General features: G+C 42.6%; 1 protein-coding gene across 3 annotated transcripts in view; it reads left to right on the top strand.

The window, feature by feature from the left end:
• Window positions 1-12,743, top strand: part of CACNB4 (calcium voltage-gated channel auxiliary subunit beta 4) — a 120,832-nt gene extending 108,089 nt beyond the window's left edge. For all 3 annotated transcript variants that reach the window (XM_073545628.1, XM_073545627.1, XM_073545629.1), the window contains 4 exons: window positions 717-868; window positions 6,073-6,168; window positions 8,311-8,490; window positions 11,220-12,743. In XM_073545628.1, coding sequence (XP_073401729.1) covers window positions 717-868; window positions 6,073-6,168; window positions 8,311-8,490; window positions 11,220-11,480 — 689 coding nt within the window. In that variant the 3' untranslated portion in view covers window positions 11,481-12,743. The remainder of the gene's footprint in view (window positions 1-716; window positions 869-6,072; window positions 6,169-8,310; window positions 8,491-11,219) is intronic.
• The last annotated feature ends 208 nt before the right edge of the window (window positions 12,744-12,951 follow it).

The raw sequence follows: 12,951 nt of genomic DNA, 5'->3' as shown, positions 1-12,951 counted from the left end.
TCTGTTGCCAACAGGGGGTGCTGGAGATTTGTATTGTAGGGTGACTGTTGCCAGCAGGGGGTGCAGTGGATTTGCATTGTAGGGTGAAATATCTTCTGTTGCCAGCAGGAGGTGCTGGGGATTTCACTTAGCCAAATCAGATCTCATACTTTGCACTAACAAGGGGCAATACCCCAAAACACCGTGTCTGCAAATTTGAGATTCTGGTTTGCTTTTATCCTAAATCATATTGGAAGGTTCCTTGAAGAGTTGATATTGACTTTTAGTATCGCTGCTTCCAGTAGGTGGCGCTAAAAGTCAATTTGCATTGTTTGCACCAATGTTTTGTCAATAACAGAGTCAGACTTGGAGTGCGCTGCTGAGGTTCACATGTGGTCGTCCTGAGGAAGGAGTCGGATTTGACTCTGAAACGAGTTACTGTTTATGATTCCTTCCTGAGTCGGCAGCAGCGTACTCGCAGGCCACTTACTATACACAGCTCTGTGGACGTTACAGCGGCTGACACTAGGCTATGATAGTGGTCGTGTGGCACACAACCCTCACAGGTGAGCAGCTTTCCATTAAATCTCTACCCACAGAACCCAGATAAGATGTTTTGTAAATGACAGATTTTTCCCTGCTTGTCAGTATTTGTTTTTTTTTTGTAATTATTTGCTTTAAGACAATGGCCTGGATTATGATTCCATAGGGATAATTGTTTCCATTCTTTTTCCCAGCTGAAGTACAGAGTGAAATAGAGCGAATCTTTGAGCTGGCGCGCTCGTTACAGCTTGTGATTCTAGATGCAGATACCATTAATCATCCAGCACAACTAATCAAGACGTCTTTAGCGCCGATTATCGTTCACGTCAAAGTGTCTTCTCCAAAGGTAACAGTATTTTTCACGTGTGTCACACTTTCGTGAGTTATATCGTGGACCGCGCTCTTCCTGACACTAATACTCACTTTTGGGTTTATCTTAAAAACCATTTTGGACTTAAAAATCACCGGTAAATATAATAAAGAGACTATGGGGATACTACAAAATAAAACCCACATACTCCTCTACCGCTCCTTGTTACCCTCACCTGTTTCAATGCTTCCTTTTCCCCTGGGAGACCATCAGGAGACCGCTGCAACCAATCAACAGCCGTAATAGAGAGTTAGGAGACTGTTTCTTCTCACTTAGGTGAAATGTGACTTCTGCAGTCAGTGAAATGTGACCTCTGTAGTCAGTGAAATGTGACCCCTGCAGACAGTGAAATGCTACCTCGGCAGTCGGTGAAATGCTACCTCGGCAGTCGGTGAAATGTGACCTCTGCAGTCGCTGAAATGTGACCTCTACAGTCGGTGAAATGTGACCTCTGCAGTCGGTGAAATGTGTCCTCTGCAGTCGGTGAAATGTGTCCTCTGCAGTCGGTGAAATGTGACCTCTGCAGTCGCTGAAATGTGACCTCTGCAGTCGCTGAAATGTGACCTCTGCAGTCGGTGAAATGTGACCTCTGCAGTCAGTGAAATGTGACCTCTACAGTCGCTGAAATGTGACCTCTACAGTCGCTGAAATGTGACCTCTACAGTCGGTGAAATGTGACCTCTACAGTCGGTGAAATGTGTCCTCTGTAGTCGGTGAAATGTTACCTCGGCAGTCGATGAAATGTGACCTCTGTAGTCAGTGAAATGTGACTTCTACAGTCGGTGAAATGTTACCTCTGCAGTCGGTGAAATGCTACCTCGGCAGTCGCTGAAATGTGACCTCTACAGTCAGTGAAATGTGACCTCTGCAGTTGGTGAAATGTGACCTCTGCAGTCGGTGAAATGTGACCTCTACAGTGAAATGTGACCTCTACAGTCAGTGAAATGTGACCTCTGCAGTCGGTGAAATGTGACCTCTGCAGTCGGTGAAATGTGACCTCTGCAGTCGGTGAAATGTGACCTCTGCAGTCGGTGAAATGTGACCTCTGTAGTCGGTGAAATGTGACCTCTACAGTCGGTGAAATGTGACCTCTGCAGTCGGTGAAATGTGTCCTCTGCAGTCGGTGAAATGTGACCTCTGTAGTCGGTGAAATGTGACCTTTACAGTCGCTGAAATGTGACCTCTACAGTCAGTGAAATGTGACTTCTACAGTCAGTGAAATGTGACCTCTGCAGTCGGTGAAATGTGACCTCTGCAGTCGGTGAAATGTGTCCTCTGCAGTCAGTGAAATGTGACCTCTGTAGTCAGTGAAATGTGACTTCTACAGTCGCTGAAATGTGACCTCTACAGTCGCTGAAATATGACCTCTACAGTCAGTGAAATGTGACCTCTACAGTCAGTGAAATGTGTCCTCTGTAGTCAGTGAAATGTGACCTCTACAGTCGGTGAAATGTGTCCTCTGTAGTCAGTGAAATGTTACCTCGGCAGTCGGTGAAATGTGACCTCTGTAGTCAGTGAAATGTGACCTCTGCAGTCGGTGAAATGTAACCTCTGCAGTCCGTGAAATGTGACCTCTGCAGTCGGTGAAATGTGACCTCTACAGTCGGTGAAATGTGACCTCTACAGTCGCTGAAATGTGACCTCTACAGTCGGTGAAATGTGACCTCTACAGTCGGTGAAATGTGACCTCTGTAGTCGGTGAAATGTTACCTCGGCAGTCGATGAAATGTGACCTCTGTAGTCAGTGAAATGTGACTTCTACAGTCGGTGAAATGTTACCTCTGCAGTCGGTGAAATGCTACCTCGGCAGTCGCTGAAATGTGACCTCTACAGTCAGTGAAATGTGACCTCTGCAGTTGGTGAAATGTGACCTCTGCAGTCGGTGAAATGTGACCTCTACAGTGAAATGTGACCTCTACAGTCAGTGAAATGTGACCTCTGCAGTCGGTGAAATGTGACCTCTGCAGTCGGTGAAATGTGACCTCTGCAGTCAGTGAAATGTGACCTCTGCAGTCGGTGAAATGTGACCTCTGTAGTCGGTGAAATGTGACCTCTACAGTCGGTGAAATGTGACCTCTGCAGTCGGTGAAATGTGTCCTCTGCAGTCGGTGAAATGTGACCTCTGTAGTCGGTGAAATGTGACCTTTACAGTCGCTGAAATGTGACCTCTACAGTCAGTGAAATGTGACTTCTACAGTCAGTGAAATGTGACCTCTGCAGTCGGTGAAATGTGACCTCTGCAGTCGGTGAAATGTGTCCTCTGCAGTCAGTGAAATGTGACCTCTGTAGTCAGTGAAATGTGACTTCTACAGTCGCTGAAATGTGACCTCTACAGTCGCTGAAATATGACCTCTACAGTCAGTGAAATGTGACCTCTACAGTCAGTGAAATGTGTCCTCTGTAGTCAGTGAAATGTGACCTCTACAGTCGGTGAAATGTGTCCTCTGTAGTCAGTGAAATGTTACCTCGGCAGTCGGTGAAATGTGACCTCTGTAGTCAGTGAAATGTGACCTCTGCAGTCGGTGAAATGTAACCTCTGCAGTCCGTGAAATGTGACCTCTGCAGTCGGTGAAATGTGACCTCTACAGTCGGTGAAATGTGACCTCTACAGTCGGTGAAATGTGACCTCTACAGTCGCTGAAATGTGACCTCTACAGTCGGTGAAATGTGACCTCTACAGTCGGTGAAATGTGTCCTCTGTAGTCGGTGAAATGTTACCTCGGCAGTTGATGAAATGTGACCTCTGTAGTCAGTGAAATGTGACTTCTACAGTCGGTGAAATGTTACCTCTGCAGTCGGTGAAATGCTACCTCGGCAGTCGCTGAAATGTGACCTCTACAGTCAGTGAAATGTGACCTCTGCAGTTGGTGAAATGTGACCTCTGCAGTTGGTGAAATGTGACCTCTGCAGTCAGTGAAATGTGACCTCTGCAGTCGGTGAAATGTGACCTCTGCAGTCGGTGAAATGTGACCTCTACAGTGAAATGTGACCTCTGCAGTCAGTGAAATGTGACCTCTGTAGTCGGTGAAATGTGACCTCTGCAGTCGGTGAAATGTGACCTCTGCAGTCGGTGAAATGTGACCTCTGCAGTCGGTGAAATGTGACCTCTGTAGTCGGTGAAATGTGACCTCTACAGTCGGTGAAATGTGTCCTCTGCAGTCAGTGAAATGTGTCCTCTGCAGTCGGTGAAATGTGACCTTTACAGTCGCTGAAATGTGACCTCTACAGTCAGTGAAATGTGACCTCTACAGTCGGTGAAATGTGACCTCTGCAGTCGGTGAAATGTGACCTCTGCAGTCGGTGAAATGTGTCCTCTGCAGTCAGTGAAATGTGACCTCTGCAGTCAGTGAAATGTGACCTCTGCAGTCAGTGAAATGTGACCTCTGCAGTCAGTGAAATGTGACCTCTGCAGTCGGTGAAATGTGTCCTCTGTAGTCGGTGAAATGTGACCGATGCAGTCAGTGAAATGTTACCCCTGCAGTCGGTGAAATGTGACCTCTGCAGTCGGTGAAATGTGACCTTTACAGTCGCTGAAATGTGACCTCTACAGTCGCTGAAATGTGACCTCTACAGTCAGTGAAATGTGACTTCTACAGTCAGTGAAATGTGACCTCTGCAGTCGGTGAAATGTGACCTCTACAGTCAGTGAAATGTGACCTCTACAGTCGCTGAAATGTGACCTCTACAGTCAGTGAAATGTGACTTCTACAGTCAGTGAAATGTGACCTCTGCAGTCGGTGAAATGTGACCTCTACAGTCAGTGAAATGTGACCTCTGCAGTCGGTGAAATGTGACCTCTACAGTCAGTGAAATGTGACCTCTGCAGTCAGTGAAATGTGACCTCTGCAGTCGGTGAAATGTGACCTCTGCAGTCGGTGAAATGTGACCTCTGCAGTCGGTGAAATGTGTCCTCTGCAGTCGGTGAAATGTGACCTCTGCAGTCGGTGAAATGTGACCTCTGTAGTCAGTGAAATGTGACCTCTGTAGTCAGTGAAATGTGACTTCTACAGTCGCTGAAATATGACCTCTACAGTCAGTGAAATGTGACCTCTGTAGTCAGTGAAATGTGACTTCTACAGTCGCTGAAATATGACCTCTACAGTCAGTGAAATGTGACCTCTACAGTCGGTGAAATGTGACCTCTGCAGTCGGTGAAATGTGACCTCTGCAGTCGGTGAAATGTGTCCTCTGTAGTCAGTGAAATGTGACTTCTACAGTCGCTGAAATATGACCTCTACAGTCAGTGAAATGTGACCTCTACAGTCGGTGAAATGTGACCTCTGCAGTCGGTGAAATGTGACCTCTGCAGTCGGTGAAATGTGTCCTCTGTAGTCAGTGAAATGTGACCGATGCAGTCAGTGAAATGTTACCCCTGCAGTCGGTGAAATGTGACCTCTGCAATTAATCAGCATCCACTGATTTTAAACTGTAGATCCTTTTCTCATGACACAGTCTCTTTAATACTACTTTGTATGGGTCGGAGCTACTTTTTTTTTTCTGCATTGATTTGACTGATCTGATCTGATGTGACTTGGATGCATTGTTTTAATATACTCAGTGAGCTGGTGGAAAATTAACTAAAAAAAGCAAAAAAACTGGGTTACAGCAGTGGTTTGTTGGAATTTAATTAAACAGCAGCAGTCGCCACTAGGGGGAACTAAGACTCTTACAGTATTTTGTTTTAAACTCTTTCCGCACCACAATGTAACTGTAGTGTATATTGAGGTTTTGACTTTGGCAGCTTCAGATACAGTTATTTCGATAGGATCATCTGCACCAAATATCAGCTGATACAGATAGCTGACAGGCTGCTGCAAAGGCCAGAACTGGAACTAACTAGCCATTTAATCCCTTAGATGCCACAGTCAATAGCGACCATTGCATCTAAGGAGTTTAATAATGGGAGATCTCCATCAGTTACTGCATTGTATGACAGATAGAGCCCAGAATATATCCAATGAAAAAGGAGTCAGAGGGGAGAAATAGGGGGCTGCTGGGACATGAAGTTTCCCAGTTTAAAATGGGAATCACATGTAGTGCGCTGAAGGGAAACACCAGCGGAAGCAGTATAGTGAAATAAGAAGGAAAATAATCACATTATAAGGTAGTAGGAATGTGCAGAACTTGATTCTTATCTATCCCCTTTTATATTGAAAAAATACATGATGCTTGTATTCCAGGTATTACAGCGACTCATCAAATCCAGAGGAAAATCCCAAAGCAAACACTTAAATGTACAATTAGTAGCTGCCGACAAACTTGCCCAATGTCCACCAGTGAGTATATGTAATTTTATGTTGCTTCAGTGTGCATTGCCTATCAAGGCAAAATGTCTGTTTATTTCACAATGTACAATGCTACATACACACACAGAGCACTTCTCTATATACACATATCATTGTGACATAGTGTACATACACAAAGCATTGCTTTATACATACACATATCATTCCTGCATTTATACACACACAACTCTGCTACATGCACACACCAATGCTTTATACTCACACAGAGCTGCTACATACACACACATAACATTGGAACATACATACACACAGCTCTGAGTTCTGTTTCATACACACACATATCATTGCTGCATACATACACACACAGCTCTGTTACATAAACACACATTCACACCACTGCTTTATACACCTACAGAGCCACTACTCAAACAGGTGTGTTACATACCCACACAGCTCTGTTACATAAACACACACAGCACTGCTTTATACACACACGTCATTGATGTATACACACACACATCTCTGCTACATAAACACTGCTGTATACACACAGAGCTGCTACATACACACATATAATTGCAGCATACTGTACATACACACAGCTCTGCTATATACACAAAGCACTGCTTTATACACACATATATAATTGCAGCATACATATACACACACACAGCTCTGCTACATAAACACAGCACTGCTTTATACACACACATAATTGCAGCATACATACACATACAGCTCTGCTACATACACACACATATCATTGCTGCATACATACACAGCTCTGCTACATACACACACACATAATTGCAGCATACATACACACACAGCTCTGCTACATACACACACCAATGCTTTATACACACACATACAGTATCATTGCTGCATACATACACACACAGCACTGCTTTATCACTGCTTTATACACACACATAATTGCAGCATACATACACATACAGCTCTGCTACATACACACACATATCATTGCTGCATACATACACACACAGCACTGCGTTATACACCCACATATCATTGCTGCACACATACACACCCAGCTCTGCTACATACACACACCAATGCTTTATGCACACATATCATTGCTGCATACATACACACACACAGCACTGCTACATACACACACATATCATTCCTGCATACATACACACAACATAAAACACACAGAAAACTGTGCCGCTGCATATTCATGTCAGTGATCAGGAAGGACATTCGGCCAATTTCATCAAAGCTGAATTTTGTCGGAAAGAAAAATAAAGCTGCAAACATTTGATGCAATTGGAGGCTGCGCTAACATTTAGCGACTTTTGGTGCTTTAGTCCAGCTCTAACAAGCTTCGCCTTTCCTTACGGCCACATATCTTAATCCAGTGGTGTCGCTCATGTTATTACTTCTAGAAATGAATGAATGAACAAAGGGGCGTGTCCGTACACAGACTGACACTGGCAGAAATTATTGGACAGTATTGGACTGAGCAGGGACTCGGGGACTAACCCCCAACTGAAAACACTCAGATGTTATATTATGTAAAGAAATAACAGAGGAACAGCACAATGTTGAGTTATAAGAACAGATGCGCCAGAACTTATATATTATAGGAAATACGATTATTTACTGAAAACCGGAATGTCAGGACAGACAACGAGTTCCTTTTGAAAGAACTGATATTCTGTTTTATGCCAAATGCATGGTCCAAACATTAAATAAAACCAAGGACAGCCCTATTTGAGTCATCATACAGTTTCTGGCTAGTGGGTCCCTTTAAGGAGACCACTAACTAAACTCGATGGCTCCTTGCTGTACAGAAATAATGTAAAAAATCAGCTTGTTTACGGAAATAGCCCCTATCTTCCCTATAACAGAGAACATTCTCTTTACCAATTTGTACCTTAAATTGTAACTATCATTTTAGAAGAACTTGCAGCGGAATGTCTGTCTGCCTCTAGCTCCTCCTCTCTCCATAGCATTTTAAAAGCACCAACTGTCCTCTCCTGTCTCATATTTTACCTGTGAATTGAGAATTTTGAGAGTGAAAGGTCAGTCCAAGAGGCTCTGATAAAAGTTTCTTACTTTTAAGTTTAATTGATTTATGGAAAAAAATAAATAAATGACAATTATTTTACAAGATCTACGTTTGCTCTAATTTTTGCCGAACAGGAAATGTTTGATGTAATTTTGGATGAGAATCAACTAGAAGACGCCTGCGAGCACTTGGCGGATTATCTAGAAGCTTACTGGCGATCCACACATACCACTAGTAGCACACCCATGACTCCTCTTCTGGGAAGAAACCTAGGATCCACGGCTCTTACATCATATCCAACCTCTGGATTACAGGTATCGGTCATGGGATGACAATATTCATATTTTCTGATTATTTAGAGATAGAACCAAATAACTTGATCCAGCGTGGATAACTGAACCGTTAATTGTGACCAGACTCATAATTTAAGGGGTATTGTGATCATATATCGTGATTCTATATTGCTAGGATCACAGGTCTGACCTATAAATCCAGCAATCCCAAATCCACTGGTGGACACAGATAGAAGAGGGCCCCTGTGCTAGAACAGAATATGGGCCCTTTACAGTCCAATAGATGATCATAATGCACAATTTCACCAGCTTTTAAGATGGAAATGGCCCCCATACCTCTTGGACCCTACAGATTATACCAATGATATGTCCGCCCCTGCCCAAATCAAAGGGGCAGAAGGTGCTCCCAAGTTTCCACTATGCAAAGCCTCTTTCTTCTGAGTATTGGTGCGGGGATGAGCTGGATTCCCAAGTGATGGCATTTCCCCTTAATACAAGAAAACCCACTTTAATATGTTGTACCATCAATTCAAAAACGGTACAACATTAAAGGGGTTGTTCGCTGCCAAAAAATACTTTTAGATGTTTTAATAATTTGATTTTAAAGAACTTACTGATATACTTTTTTTCTTCCAAAAGTGACCCACAATGTTTTTGCTATCATTCTTAGTCCTGGTCAGAAGCGTCATGTTTAACCCTTTGCTGGCAAGTAATCAGGGCTGAGTGTGAAGGAGGCTGGCTCCTCCATTTTTAATAACTAAGCCAACCTCCTCTGTCATGGAGAAGGTTTGGTTGCAGTTCATATTGTGCAGGGGGACATAGAGCAGAAAAAGCACTACCACTTTAGGTTTGATGATGGGATGCAGCGGTCAGATCCTCAACAATCCTATGGTAATCACTAGAGATGAGCAATTCGATTCACGTTGCCCCAGTTGGCTTTCAGTCTGGTTCTTCGAGGCAACTGATCCTCATTTCTGCAGTCATCATCCTCGGCCTAGTATTCTGGGCGTCACGAACAGTACTCTGCTGCCCCCGATCACCAGGACAATCACACGATTGCCTGACGATTGATGGACAAGGCAACGGCTGCTTTCGCTATTAGGCCGCATATTGTGGGCTTCCCAAAAAATTAGCTGGCACCACACTTTTATACAGGCCGATTGGACACCCATTACAGGTACCTCACGAGGGTTCGGGAGTGCGTTTTATAGAACAAAAGGAACTGAGCTATTACATTTTATATATTTAATCCAAAAAAATAGGCAGTGTTTTTAAAAATGTACAAGCAATATTACAAATGGGGCAAGACAATATAGTATACTCAATAACATAAAATAAAGTGGATAAACAAACTAAAATGACTAGACCCGCGGTCACAGGAATGGCGCAAGGGGAGCACTCAGTTTGGAAAAGGGCACAGGCTTACAGTGAGCTGTATCTCCCAGCACTGAATAATTCAGAATCTGCTTTTACCAGGTGAAAGTCACGCCGCTTGGTGACTTCAGATGGGTGAGGGTAAGTGAGATGCGACTCGGGTAGTTCCAGACTTGAGATATTAATGCCATATTTCTGATCATGATTTTAGCTTTCTACAGAAAAGGGACATGGCATATATAACGTTATCCATCTGACTTTAGATGTGGGCAGGTAAATGAGATGTCACTTAGGTACCAAAAATTCACAACCTTAATTCTCAGATCCCCAACCTTCAGGAAATCTGCACCCTTGAAAGTTCCATGCGGAAGATATTAATGCCGTATCTCTGATCATGATTTTAGCTTTCTATAGATATGAGACATGTCCTATATAACGTTATCCATCTGGCAGATATTAGTTCTGGGCTGATAGGCAGGTATCACCGCAAAGAAGCATACAGTATGCATTGCGTTTGTCCGGGGGACACGATTCTGAAATTATGTCTCCCATAACTACAGGAGGATCTACGTCTGTCGCAAAACCACAACATTCATATCTGGATTCCGATGCCAAAGTGTCTGACATCCTTGGTCAAACATTGATTTTAAAAAAGGAAACTTATTTTTACCCATACGTGAAAATTGTCACATCCCGGCCTCTGTGTCCAGATTTCATCTGTGCTCTCCATCAGATAACCTACTTCAATTACCTGTTCATAGCAGGGGGGTCATAGAGCAACAGGGGTCAGATGGGATGTTAATATTAGCTCTTTTAATTTCATTTACACTTTATGATGAAGCCATGCTTCTATGCTCAATATGAGGGTGACGCGTCCCCTCTCAAGAGATGGTGTGAGAGACTGGTCCTATTTTACAATTACATTCATGACACTGGTCATCTCAGGTGCTCACTAGACCTCGCAATATCATGAAGTTGCAGCACGACTTACATCAAGAATTTGCAGGGCCTAGTGACCACCAGAGACACCCAGGTTACTGGGCGCTGAAATGAAGTAGACTGCCACGGAGGACTGGACGCTGGACCAGGGCTGAGTAAATCAATTGCTCATCTCTAGTAATCACAAGATCATGAAATGCAGATTTTAAAAGCTTTGTTCAATGCGACGCAGAATTCAAACTTTGCCATGCAAAAAGTGAAATCTACAAAAAAAAAAACCTGTGACAAAATCTGTATTTTCTCATGGTTTTGTGGCTACATTCATATTCATGTCGATTTCTAAGAAAATAAAACCGGTCCAGTTGTATAGGTCAAAATTGATGTACCATGGAGTGAAACACCATCGAAAATCCTTCTCATTTCATTGCTATTTGCAGAGCCAACGAATGAGACATAGTAACCACTCGACTGAAAATTCCCCCATCGAGAGACGAAGTTTAATGACCTCAGATGAAAATTATCACAACGAAAGAGCTCGGAAAAGCAGAAACCGCTTGTCTTCCAGTTCTCAACACAGTCGTGACCATTATCCTCTTGTGGAAGAAGAGTACTCCGATTCCTACCAGGACACTTATAAACCTCATCGAAACCGCGGCTCTCCAGGAGGATATAGCCATGATTCCAGGCACAGGCTTTGAGTTTTTTTGAACTTGAAAAATTGTGGTCACTGACCGCTTTGCTGTCCAGAAAACTTCCAGTGCATTGTTTTGTAATGCATTGCGGATCAGACAGACAACAAAAAGGTCAAGTGTCCGACAGCAACATAAGGTAGATAGAATATACAAATCACTTTATTTTGCCGACTGTACGAGTGTCACTTGATGCTACATCACAGGCAAAATGCTTAACCACATCCATAAGTATTTCCATGTAGGTAGAAATTTATTGTGCCCTCTCAACAGACCTGTTTTTTTTTTTTTTGCTTTGACATTTACATTTGAGCAGTATGTGTTTACAAGGATTATTGCACACATCCATTTTGTAGTCTAGGGCAGGGGTTGTCCACTTTACTTCTTGATAACCTGGGCCGTTGACGTTTTGGAGATCTCCTTGCATGAGGTTAAATAAAACAACCTGGTAAAGCGTGGGCGGGTCTTGCACAGTGACTTGTTCAGGGGTGGGTCCTCACAAACTCCTTACATGGATAACATGTGGTCCTAGCATGGATATATCTCTTAATGGGTTCTCTAATGTGTCTTCTATAATAATATTTGTTCCCTAAACATATTATGGCTTCTAACAATGGCAAGAGTAGATGTTTTGGAATAACTGTCTTTATGATAGTCCCCTCCCATGAGTAACCCAGAAAGTTAAGTTAATCACAGAAAGCTCAATCTTTCTACTTAATCTAGAAGGTAGAAAAAGCATAATGGGTTTTAAAAAATGCATATGGAATGAACATGATCTCCATCGTTATGTTGGGACCAGCAGATATCTCGCCAACTTCTTAATTTGAGTAACGATTCCAGTTGACCCTTTCATTGGTGGTCCGTATGATAGAGCATAGCATACAATCCCTAACTAAAACTGTTATCATGTGAGGAGAGTCTCGTGGCTTAACCGGCCCATGGCTTTTGAGGATTTTAGTAGGTTTCTTCTGTTTTAGGGTACTTGTCAAGGCATGTATAGGAACAATTTCCTGCACTAGGAAATTTCCAAAAGAACAGTTCCAGTTGGAACCAATTTATAAAGCCAATTCCTGTTGGAATTTGGGTGAATTGACTGGAAAGTCTACTTGAGCATGTTGCATTCACTTTAAAATAACCTGGAAAGGATTACGGGGGCGCGATGGGTATAGAAAATAGAACGTTTAATAAAAAAAAACATAAAATCTCTATACATTTATTTTTTACTATATAATATTAAACATGTCTTCAGCAGTTTTCCTATTATTAATAGCGATACACAAAACAAAAAAACAAAAAAAAACACACAAAGCTTAAAAGTGAATTTTAAAACTTTCCAAAAATCTGATTGAAATAATTTTACATTTTTACAAAAAAAAAAAAAAATTGCTCAGATCTTTGGGGTTTCTTTTTGTGGGAGTTGAAACAATAGAGAAAAATAGGCAATAATGACATCAGATTTTACTTTGATGAGCTTTGGACA

The sequence above is a fragment of the Dendrobates tinctorius genome, unplaced genomic scaffold (genome assembly GCF_039654945.1).
Source record: "Dendrobates tinctorius isolate UK_male_01 unplaced genomic scaffold, ASM3965494v1 ptg000143l, whole genome shotgun sequence".
In the NCBI taxonomy this organism is placed as follows: Eukaryota; Metazoa; Chordata; class Amphibia; order Anura; family Dendrobatidae; genus Dendrobates; species Dendrobates tinctorius.
This window is presented reverse-complemented; position numbering and strand designations above follow the sequence as displayed.